Source organism: Panthera tigris, chromosome E3 (genome assembly GCF_018350195.1).
Source record: "Panthera tigris isolate Pti1 chromosome E3, P.tigris_Pti1_mat1.1, whole genome shotgun sequence".
In the NCBI taxonomy this organism is placed as follows: domain Eukaryota; kingdom Metazoa; phylum Chordata; class Mammalia; order Carnivora; family Felidae; genus Panthera; species Panthera tigris.
In genome coordinates this window covers 9,518,459-9,529,981 of record NC_056675.1, presented here as the reverse complement: position 1 = coordinate 9,529,981, position 11,523 = coordinate 9,518,459, and the positions used below count along the sequence as shown (strand labels likewise).

At 50.7% G+C, this 11,523-nt stretch overlaps 1 protein-coding gene across 1 annotated transcript; it reads left to right on the top strand.

The window, feature by feature from the left end:
- RHBDD2 (rhomboid domain containing 2) lies at positions 1 to 11,523 on the top strand. Its single transcript, XM_042971771.1, has 4 exons — positions 1 to 263; positions 2,279 to 2,686; positions 7,619 to 7,769; positions 10,537 to 11,523. Exons 1-4 carry the CDS (start codon positions 77 to 79, stop codon positions 10,892 to 10,894), a joined length of 1,104 nt encoding a protein of 367 aa, XP_042827705.1. The 5' UTR covers positions 1 to 76; the 3' UTR covers positions 10,895 to 11,523.

Genomic DNA, 11,523 nt, shown 5'->3' with positions numbered 1-11,523 from the left:
TGTTGCCAGGGGAGACAGCCGCAGGGAGGCGGAAGGAGCCCGGGACCAGCCGGCGCCGAGGCGTGGCGCAGGCACGATGGCGGCCATGGTGGTCTCGGAGCCCGGGTCTCGGAGCTGGTCCTTGTGTCCCGAGGTGCCATCCGCCACCTTCTTCACCGCGCTGCTCTCGCTGCTGGTGTCCGGGCCCCGCCTGTTCCTGCTGCAGCCGCCCCTGGCGCCCTCGGGCCTCTCGCTGCGGTCCGAGGCCCTGCGCAACTGGCAAGGTGAGCAAGCAGGGGCGGGGCCGGGCCGCGGGGGCCAGCCCTCTTCCTCCCACCTCTCCCGGCGCTCCCAGTGCCCGAGCCGCGGGCTACGCCTCCGGCCACTCCATCCGCAGCGTCATTCTCCCCATCCTGTGAACAAGTCCCGTTTCCCGCGTCGTTGTCCCTCCAGAGTCCCATCTTCCCATTACTCCATCTGTAGTCCTAACCTACCCGAATTTGTTCCCTGCCCTGGCGCCACCGGCCTGGTTAAGGCCCCACAACCCGTTCCCTAGCAAACCGGCTTCGTTCACCCATTGCTCGCTCTCCGAGGAGAAGGATTGTTTCCTCTCCCTGTCCCGTCGCATACACACCTCCTAACCTCCCCACTGGCAAAAAATGTCTCTCTCGCCTTCATCAGGACACTTAAGCATCCTCTGTGGCCACCCTCTATAAGCGTCCTGGCCTCTTTGGGGTTTAGAACGTCTTCTGCTTACTTGCGTGTCTTAATCCTGACTCCCTACTCCCAGCTCATGGGAGGGGGGAGGCATCTTGTGCCTTGGGAAAGGTGTTTGTTTTCTCTAGGTGATTGAATATAAACATCCGCTCATGAGAGACATTCGTAGTCTTTGTCTCTTCCCCGTTCTTTTCTGGGGAGGAAAATGGGAAATTTGTATAGCTTTTGTTGTTTTGCAAAGCACACACTCATGAGCTTTAATCTCCATCCTGTGACGTAGGCTTTGTTATTCCCCATTATTTAGGTGAAACAGGCGTCAATAGGGAACCACAGAGCTATTAAGTCTTGCAATTGAGACAGGAACACGGGTTTTTTATTGTATGATGTTTGGGAACTGGAGCCTTGAGGGTGTATTATGATACCCAAATCATATAGAGTAACTTGTAGAATCTTCACATTTATACTTGGAATTTCAGTTTATACTTGGAATGGTTTCAACAAATCATAAAGTACTCATCAGATCATGAAATTTTATAGAGATGGCCTGAGGTATATGGTTGCCTCCCACCACCACCCTGGATACACAGAGCGCATCCTCAGAGATATTTAAGATGTCAGGGTAAACCGAGCTCCCCCTTTTTCCCTTTAGCTCACAGCTTCTCTGAGTGTGGGGTTCCTGGGCATGTGAGTATCTGACAGATAAGAGACCTTTGAAGTCCTCAGATGTAATGCTATCATTTTAAATGAAGAAACCGAAGCTCGCAGGGCCCATGACTTGACTGAGCTTCAGCCAGCCTGGACATGACCGAGCCAAGATTCCACTTCAAGCCTTTAGGCCTCCAAGGTTCAGTATTACTACTACCTCACCAGTCCCCTCCTTCACTTTAGTGTTTTGGCCTGGGGGGACATAAAAGTACATAAGAAGTGACTGCTTTTAGAAAAATAGGAGTAGTATTCTTTGCTGTCTTACTGCCATAAAGCATTGCTCTACCTGTAAGGTTGGGTACGCACTTTGAAGAAAGATGTCTGAGTTCTATATTTTATTAGTGATAGTTTTATAATCGTTGCAGGTGCAAAATAATTCATGGTCCCTTTTTTCTTCTCTGAACAGCCACTATGGAAGGAGAGGTCAGGATTACAGCCGAGGAGACTGGCACACAGAGTGTTAAGTGATACCCACTCAATCCACCCTGAAGCTGTTACAATTAATTAACCCTCAAACTGCCCGGTGAGATAGGTCAGTATTAAAACCTAAAATAAAAAATTAAAAAGGATTATGAAGCACGTTAACAAATTCCCAGACCATCCCATGCTAAAAAGTGTCATTTTTTCCCCCCCACTTGGAAGCCAGTCACAGACTCGCTCCAGGTCTGGGGAAGAGAGCAAGGACTGGATGCCACACTTCTGCTTTGAGTCTTGGGTCCTTCAGTGCTGTCTCCCACTGCCTTTCATGGCTCCTGGCTGATTTGCTCTGGTGCTGACAGCCTGCCACTCCCCCTTCCCGCGGCGGGTTGTAGCCTGGCTTTCCCTCCGGTAGAGCCCCTCGCGGTCAAGCCTCTAACCCTGTCCGTCCCCTCTGCAGTTTACAGGCTGGTGACGTACATCTTTGTCTACGAGAATCCAATCTCCCTGCTCTGTGGTGCTGTCATCATCTGGCGCTTTGCTGGCAATTTCGAGAGAACCGTGGGCACCGTCCGCCATTGCTTCTTCACCGTGATCTTCGCCATCTTCTCTGCCATCATCTTCCTGTCGTTTGAAGCCGTGTCATCGCTTTCGAAGCTGGGGGAGGTGGAGGATGCCAGAGGCTTCACCCCAGTGGCTTTTGCCATGCTGGGCGTCAACTCTGTCCGCTCTCGCATGAGGAGGGCCCTGGTCTTCGGCATGGTTGTGCCCTCGATGCTGGTGCCGTGGCTCCTGCTCTGTGCCTCCTGGCTCATTCCCCAGACCTCCTTCCTCAGTAATGTCTGCGGACTTGGGATTGGGCTGACCTGTATCCTTCACGGAAGGGAACTGTAGGGTGGTGACACGGCAAGCGGTGAACCACGGTGGAGGGTCTGGGCGGAGGGCGGAGGTAGAGCCGCGGGCTCCGGTGTAGGTAGTCCAGGTTTGAACTTCAGCTTTGAAACCCATGTGGTCTTGGGCCGGTCACTTCCCTTCTCTGGGCCAGAATTTTGCCGCCTGGAAAGTGTCAACATAGCTAGCTTTCTTTTCGTGCCAGTGTAGCACTGCCAGTTAGTGAAATATTCTGACTTGAGGTTTTTTCATCCTCGTAAATGGAGGCATAAACCCTACGTTTCGCTAGTTATGACATGAGTTTTCATGGGAAGAATCTGAGATGCCCATGAGCTGGAGATGTTCCATGAAAGGAATAGGAAATGGGTTTGTTTGGGTTGGGTTGGGTTGGGTTTAGTCTTTTTGTCAGAAGAAACAATGTTTAGGGGCGCCTGGGTGGCGCAGTCGGTTAAGCGTCCGACTTCAGCCAGGTCACGATCTCGCGGTCCGTGAGTTCGAGCCCCGCGTCAGGCTCTGGGCTGATGGCTCGGAGCCTGGAGCCTGTTTCCGATTCTGTGTCTCCCTCTCTCTCTGCCCCTCCCCCGTTCATGCTCTGTCTCTCTCTGTCCCCAAAATAAATAAAAAACGTTGAAAAAAAAAATTTAAAAAAAAAATAAAAAAAAAAAAAGAAGAAACAATGTTTAAAATTTATTTTTAACGTTCATTTTTGAGAGGGAGAGAGCTCTTTCTCTCTGCATGCATGTTGGGGAGGGGCAGAGAGAAACACACACACACACACACACACACACACACACACACAGAATCCAAAGCAGGCTCCAGGCTCCAAGCTGTCAGTGCAGAGTTTGACACGGAGCTCGAACTCGTGAACCATGAGATCATGACCTGAGCCGAAGTCGGACGCTTAACTGACTGAGCCATCCAGGCGCCCCCAGTAGAAAATTTTTTAAAGACAGGCAGGGTCCTATGGGTGGTTAAAAACTTAGGATAAGCCTTACAACCCTTGTATAAATATTCTGGCCATTGCGGGGGGGGGGGGGGGCATTCTAAAATACAATGTGGGTTACCTTTCTTTATTTAAAAAAAACATTTTTTGGGGTGCCTGGGTGGCTCGGTCAGTTAAGCGTCCGACTTCAGCTCAGGTCATGATCTCACGGTCCGTGAGTTCGAGCCCCGCGTCGGGCTCTGTGCTGACAGCTCAGAGCCTGGAGCCTGTTTCAGATTCTGTGTCTCCCTCTCCTGACCCTCCCCTGTTCATGCTCTGTCTCTCTCTGTCTCAAAAATAAACAAACGTTAAAAAAAAAAATTAAAAAAAACAAAACAAGACATTTTTTTAAGTGATCTCTATGCCCAACATGAGGCTTGAACTCATAGTCCCGAGATCAAGAGTCTCATGCTCTGCCAGCTGAGGCGCCAGGTGCCTCCATGTGGGTTACTTTCTTCAACATTAGAAATGGTTAGTGTTGGAGGTTGAATAAGGTACATTCTTAAAATATTTTTCTTTTCTTTCAGTTTATTTAAAGAGCAAGAGAGTGCTTGAGCAGGAGAGGGACAGAGAGAGAGGGAGAGAGAATCCCAAGCAGCACAGACAGAGCCTGACACGGGGCTCGAACTCATGAACCGTGAGATCATGACCTGAGTCAAAATCAAGGGTGGTTTGCTTAACCCCCTAAGCCACCCAGGCACCCTCTAAAATCTCTTTCAATGTGTGATTCTATAAGCTATTAGGGTAGGTAAATATACATTGATCACATAGTTCTTATTTATCTTATTTTAAAAATTTAATTCATTTATTTTGAACCTTTTTTTAATTAAAAAAATGTTTTTAATGTTTATTTATTTTTGAGAGAGAGAGAGAATGCAAGCAGGGGAGGGGCAGAGAGAGAGGGAGACACAGGATCCAAAGCAGGCTCCAGGCTCTAAGCTGTCAGCACAGAGCCTGACATAGGGCTCGAACTCATGAACCATGAGATCAGGACCTGAGCTAAAGTTGGACGCTTAACCAACTGAGCCACCCAGATACCCCTACATTGCTATTACTTTTGTTTCAAACAGTCAGTTATATATTTTTTAATTTAAAAAAGCAGCGTTTACCCACATACTTGCCATTTCTAATTTTCTTCATTCTTTTGTGTGGATCCAAGTTTCCATCTGGTATCATTTTTCTTTTGCCTGAAGAACCTCCCTTCATACCCATACCCCCCAGTAGGTACACTGGTGACAAATCCTCTCAGCTTTCAGTGCTCTGAAAATGCCTTTATTTCACCACATACAGAATTCTGTCCTTCTCTGATCTTCTTTCACTTTTAAAGATGTCATTGCATTACTCCTGGTTTATATTCTTTTATCATGAGGAGGCAGTAATCATTTTTATTGTTTTCCCTATATAATTCGTTGTTTTCCTCTGGCTTCTTTCACAGTTTTTTATCATTGGTTTTCAGCTGTTTAATTTTCATGTATCTTTGGAGTGATTTTCTTTGTTTTCCTTGCTTGTAGTTGGTCATTGGATCTTGGATCTGTGAGTTTACAGTTTTCATACAAGTCTAAAAAAATTATCCTCGTTATGTCTCCAAGTATTTTTTTCTCTTCTACTTTCCCCACTTCTTCCAGGGTGCCAATTAAACATATGTTAGACTACTTAGTATTGTTCAGTGGGTCCCTGAGGCTCTGTTTATTTTGTATTTTTTTTAGCTTTCTTCCCCCTCTCCATTTCAGTTTGGATATTTTCTATTCCATTGCCTTCCAGCTGGGTGATCTCTTTTTCTTCAGTGTGTGCCCAGCTGTTAAACCCATCTGCTTGGGTTTTTTCCCCCTCATGTTGTATATTTCAGCTCAGGAGGTTCTTTTTTTTATATATATATAGTTTTCATTTCCATATTGGGATTCTTCATCTGTTCCTTCATTGTGTTTTCCTTTAAACCCTTCATATACTTCCGTATAGTAGCTGTTTGTAAAATAGCTATTTATAGTAGCTATTTTAAAACATTTTGTCTGTTAACACCATCATGTCTGTCATTTCTGGATCTGTTTTTGACAGATTTTCCTGCTGATAATGGACCCACTTTCTTGCTTCTTCACGCGTCTCGTAATCTTTTAGTTTATACTAGACCCTGCGAATGCTGTGGTATCCAGGGCCGAGTTGTGGGTTTTTTCCTTTTTTTTAACAAGTGTTGATTTTTTTCCTGATAGGCAGTTCATTTATTTGGCAAGGCATTACCTTTCTGGGAGTCTCGTCTGAATGCCCTGGTGTCAGCGAGGTCTCTTTCCCCTGTGTGGTTAGAACTCGAGCATGTCCCTGCCCCCTGTGAGCTCCCTGTTGTTAAGCGAACAGCTCCCGGAGAGTTGCTCCCTCAGTAGCTCAGTAGCTGTTCTTCGCCTGGCTTGAGGCGTCTTGGCCTGTGGGTGTGCACATTGGCATTCAGCTGAAGACTCGGGGAACCCCATGCATGTTTCTGGAGCTCCTTCCCAGAGCACCTCCCTTCTCTCCATTACTCTGATCTGGAAATCCCAGGCCCTTTTTCCTCTCTGAATTCTTTATCTATCTCTTCAATTCAGAAAAAAAAAAAAAAAAAAAAATGCTCTTCTCTGCTTGGATTCCCCTTCGGATGCTGTAGTTTGGAAAGTGCCTCCAGGCTGAAAGCCAGTTCCATCTTGAGGCTCACTTAATCGTTTCCCTTTTCGTAGGTATCACAGTCTGGCAGTGTTTGCCGCTCAAAGTCTGAAGGCAAGTGTGTAAAATGTTGTATCCTGGCTCACAGTTATCTGTGGTGGGAGGACCAGTCTGGCATTGGGACTTCCGCAGAGTCAGAGGCAGAACAGACCTTTGAGGTCGTTCTGAAGTCATCAGCCGCGACGACTTTGAACTCCTTCACAGCATCGCTTAATGCTGGAACTCAGCATTTGGAGATGTACTCCTCCCTGAAAGAATTTAGTAACACGCAGGGGGCATTTTTGGTTGTCACAAAGACTAGGTGCTACTGCCCCTTAGTCGCCGGTGGCCGGAGCTGCCGAGGGAAACAGTCGAGCCCCACAAAGAACTGTCTTGCTCACATACCAGCGAGGAGCGCTGGCTTGAGGAACGTTCTCGGTGCTTCCTTACAGCCTTCCCTCCATCCCCACCCCCTCCCAGCTACTGCTGCTCCCCACTTAGGGTTCAGCATGCATGTCACTTCCTAGAGAAAGTCGTCTTGATCTCCCTAGACTAGCTTAGGGTCCCCAGCCTGGTCTTCCGGATAATCCCTTTCTTATCCCTACTGACCCTACCCTAGTGACTTACCCCTTGCCTGGCACTCCTCATTTCTTAGTTCCTGGAAGTAACAGACGTTCAGTAAACATTTGCCAAAAAGATGGATGGGTGGACAGACGGACAAAAGCTGAATCTTTATGACTGCCTAGGCAGTGGTGGGTTGACACGGGCCAGACGGCCAGAGTGCCGTCACACCACTTGTTTGGGGCGGTGACAGTGTGGGGGAAATTGCTGCCGAAGAGGCCCACGTGAAGCTCACTTGGTCACGTTGAGGCAAGGTGCCTTCTGTTTGGAGACAAAGTACAAGATGTCAGTCCTCCCAGAGGGTGCTGGGACAGCCTCCTGCCTCATCCAACTGCAGGGACAGAGGCGTGTGCCAGCTTGACGGGTTGCAGGAAAGACAGGGCTCAAGGGATGGGCTGGGTGAGGTGTCGGCACCGATCTGCCCCCCCACCCCCACCCCCTGCCTCCCCCGACGGTTGGTTCATGTTCCCTCTGAGGTTCAGGGAATAGAAACTCAACTCTTGGTCCCCCCGGAGCTCAGGCTGGTGGCAGAATGAGCGCTAATCCCCCTGCAGAATAAACGTGGGAACCTGTACTCTGTGAGGAGTGTCCGGCCCGCCTCCCTCGAGCTGCCTCCACTTTCACTTAATATGTCGACCTCAGATGGCCTCACCTACTGCTACTCCATCGACCTCTCAGAGCGAGTGGCCCTGAAGCTCGACCAGAAGTTCCCCTTCAGCCTGATGAGGAGGATTTCGGTGTTCAAGTACATCTCGGGCTCTTCAGCCGAAAGAAGGGCAGCCCACAGCCGGAAGTAAGTTACAGAATTCTTGGAGCTTATTCTTGAAGCAATTCCAGGGCTTGTAGAGAGAGTGTGGCTGGCTCAGTATCATGGGAGAAAGGACCAGGGTGTGGGCAGGTCCGGGCCCAGAACACGCGTGCACAAATGTCGTCCGAGCACTCGGGACTCTGGCCAGCCGGAATGGGAAAAGCCTTCATACGTCATCCCGACTGACTTGTGACAGACTGTGGGAGGGAGTGGCCCCATCTAGCGTTGTCACCAGCCCTCCGTGCTGACGAGCACCCTGCACAGGTCCAGCCGGGCCCTGGCAGGGAGCCCTGGTAAGAAGCAGACAGTCCACACACAGCTGATGAGGTGGCTTGGACGTGAAACAGCACAGGGCCTGAGAGGCAGAGTTTTCTTGGCCACCCGGCAGGAGGTGAGGTTTCCAGTCTTCTGGTCCAGGCTCACTCCACGGAAGGTGCCAGGCAAGCCGCCCAGGCCCATGTAGTCTCACTCCTTCCTACCAGAGAAGAGGACCAAGGAGTTCGAGAGTCTTTCTCTAGGTGTCAGGGGGATAGGAGAGCCCAGTCTCGAGCTAAGGTCGCTTCTTCCAGGCCCAATTCACCGCCTTTCCACTGTTCCCCACTTCTGGCCTGTGGCTGCCTCCATGCTTAGACTTTACCATGTAGGAAGTTTTCTTTCCTTCAGTGGTCTCCCCAAAGGAAACGACTCACTGTGAAGTTCAGATGTTTTGCCAATGGCCCTTTTCTACCTTCAACCAGCTGTGGAATAGATTCTGTGCTCTGGCCCGACCTACATGCAGGGTTTCGGTTGACTTGGAAGCTGCTCTTTGTAGCTGATTTCAGGAGGTGGATGCCCCTGGCCTTCACCAGCTCAGGGCCCTTTGGCCATTTCCTAAAAAGGGGACATTGGCAGGGGAGGGCACTGCTGGGGAGTACTGGGAAAACTAGAAATGCGCATGCACCCAGTTTGCTTCAGGCAGGTGATCCCTGGGGTCTAAATGTGGGGGAGAGTGTTGAAATTTAGGTGTATTGTGGCTTGTAGGCTTTTCATTGTTGTTCTCATAAACTCGAGAGGGGACTTAAGGGGCCTTTGGGTGCAGACTTGCACCCTGTGAGGGAACCCTCCTTTCAGACAGCTGAGGGCGGTCACCCGGCATGAACTTACACCCCCCTCCCGGCTGGGAGCTCATCATGAATGAGAAAGTTCTCCCATGCTGAAGCGCAGCTGCCTCTCTGTAACTGGGACACTTGGGTGGTACATCTGATTCTGTTTCATCACGGCAGACAGATCCGGGTCAGGGAGGTGATGATCCCCCAGTTCTTTCCGCGTTCCTCACATGGCATGGCATACGGTTCCTCGTTATCCTGGCCTGGTACAGGCACCCGGGACAGAAAGTGATGTTTCAGATGGCCTGACGGGGACACTGGCATGACAACATGTGTGTTTGTCTTGGCAGTTACGCGGTCTGGACAACTTTGCGTCCTTGGAGGCTCTTGCAGAACTTCTGGTGGCCCAAATCCTCTGTTCTTTTTTTTTTTTTTTTTTTAACGTTTTATTTATTTTCGAGACAGGGAGAGACAGAGCATGAACAGGGGAGGGTCAGAGAGAGGGAGACACAGAATCTGAAACAGGCTCCAGGCTCTGAGCTGTCGGCACAGGGCCCGACGCGGGGCTCGAACTCACGGACCGAGAGATCATGACCTGAGCTGAAGTCGGCCGCGTAACCGACTGAGCCACCCAGGCGCCCCCCCCAAACTTCTATATTCTTAAGAATCCCAGAAGTGCCATTAAGTGCTTTGTTCCTGTACTTAAACCGCTGATTTGTAAAATCAGGTTCTTTTTTAAAATTTTTTTGATGTTTATTTTTGAGAGAGAGAGAGAGAGAGAGAGAGTGTGTGTGTGCAAGCAGTGCAGGAGCAGAGAGACAGACAGGATCTGAAGCAGGCTCTAGGCCCCAGCCGTCAGCACAGAGTCTGATGCAGGGCTCGAACTTACAAACCATGAGATCATGACCTGAGCCAAAGTCACATACTTAACTGATTGGGCCATCCAGGCACCCCGTAAAATCAAGTTCTAACTGAAATATCTACAGATTCAGTGCAATCATCCACCACAAACATCAGTGGTATTGGCAATCATTGTCCATATTCGGAACTGCGCCGAAGTTCAGGCTGTGTCTCCATTCGTGGTCCCAGCCACATGGTCTGTGGTGGGGTCTTTAATCGCTGCATGGGCAGCTCCAGACATCTGGCTCGATGGTTCCTGCCGGCCGGGACTTTGAGCTATGAGTCTTCATTCCTGAAGCCACAGGTGGAAAACCTCAGAGCAGACAGGGCCTGGGCCCAAGCCCTGTGTTACCCATTGGAGCCCTTCTGCCCTTCCTCCCTTAGAGGTTGGTCTATTCTCTTTGGGTGCAATTGCTGAGCCGGCCACAGGCACACTGACGACCGTGATCCGGTCCCACCTCCATCTCATCTGGGTGGCAAAGTCTGTGAGCGGTTCCACCTCAGGTGGCCTTAGGAGCTCAGCGTCCCTTCATCCTACAGGCTCACTGCAGGCCTGTGAATGGGCGCTTCCCTCTCAGGGCATTTCCTGGCCGGCTGAGATTAACCTTCCTCCCCACTTGGTGCTCAGAGCTAGTTATAGAAAATGGCCAAAGCATGTTGTCCTATAAAGTGGTACGGTGATCCCAAGCTTTTCTCATGTACGATGATAGCTGGGGGGCCTTGGCATCACCATGGGAATGACCATTTTCTCTCTTGTTCCTTTCCAGGCTGAACCCTGTGCCCGGCTCCTACCCCACGCAGAGTGGCCACCCTCACCTGTCCCCGAGCCACCCTGTCGCCCAGATGCAGCATGCCAGTGGCCAGAAACTAGCCCCCTGGCCAGCCTGCGCTCCTGGGCACATGCCCAGCCTGCCTCCATACCAGCCGGCCTCCGGCCTGTGTTACGTACAGAACCATTTTGGCACAACCCCTAACTCCTCCGGTGTCTACCCGGCTACCGCGGGTGCCTCCCTGGGGGTCCAGCCCCCCACCCCTCTCAACTGCCCTGGCACTGTGTATTCTGGGGCCCTGGCCGCTCCCGCGGCTGCGGGCTCCAAGGAGTGCTCAAGGGTCCTGATCCCCTGATAGAGAATCTCTAGGGAAGTTCTCTCCCATCTTGGCTTTCTGAAGAAGGTCCTCTCCGAGCTGAGCTAAGATTTTCTTGACAAAAAATTATTTATCAAACACCTCTATGTGCCAGGCTCTGTGTCGAGTATTTTGATATATATCCTATTTCAACCCCGTTCATCCTCACGACAACTTTGTGAAGTGCGATTTAGCGTCACCAGTTTACAGACCTGGAGGGCGAGATGCTCTGCAGCCACATGAAGTCACGTAGTTTTCGTAGCGGCACGTCCAGGCTTCTGGGCTCCGGGCCGGGGCCCCTCCCACCTGCCGCCCTGCCTCTCAGAGAAGGCCTGGGAGGTGAGGGTCGGCAGCGACTGCCAGCGGCCAGTCCTAACTCTGCGTTTCCTCCCTGTGTGTGTGGTGCTCTTGGTTCCAGTGCCCGCTTGTCTGTGTCTACTCTTCGGGAGCTCCCAGCTGCCCTGCCGGGCAGTCCCCAGGCCCGTGTAGTATTTCTCCCCTGCAGTGGCCCAGCCCCCGCCCCAACCTTGTGCCCAGGGGCGGTGAGGTGGGCCTCGTGAGCCACAGCAGCATGCTGATGGATCCATAGCGTTGATTACCTTTGTATAAAGAAACAGCCTCCAACCTGC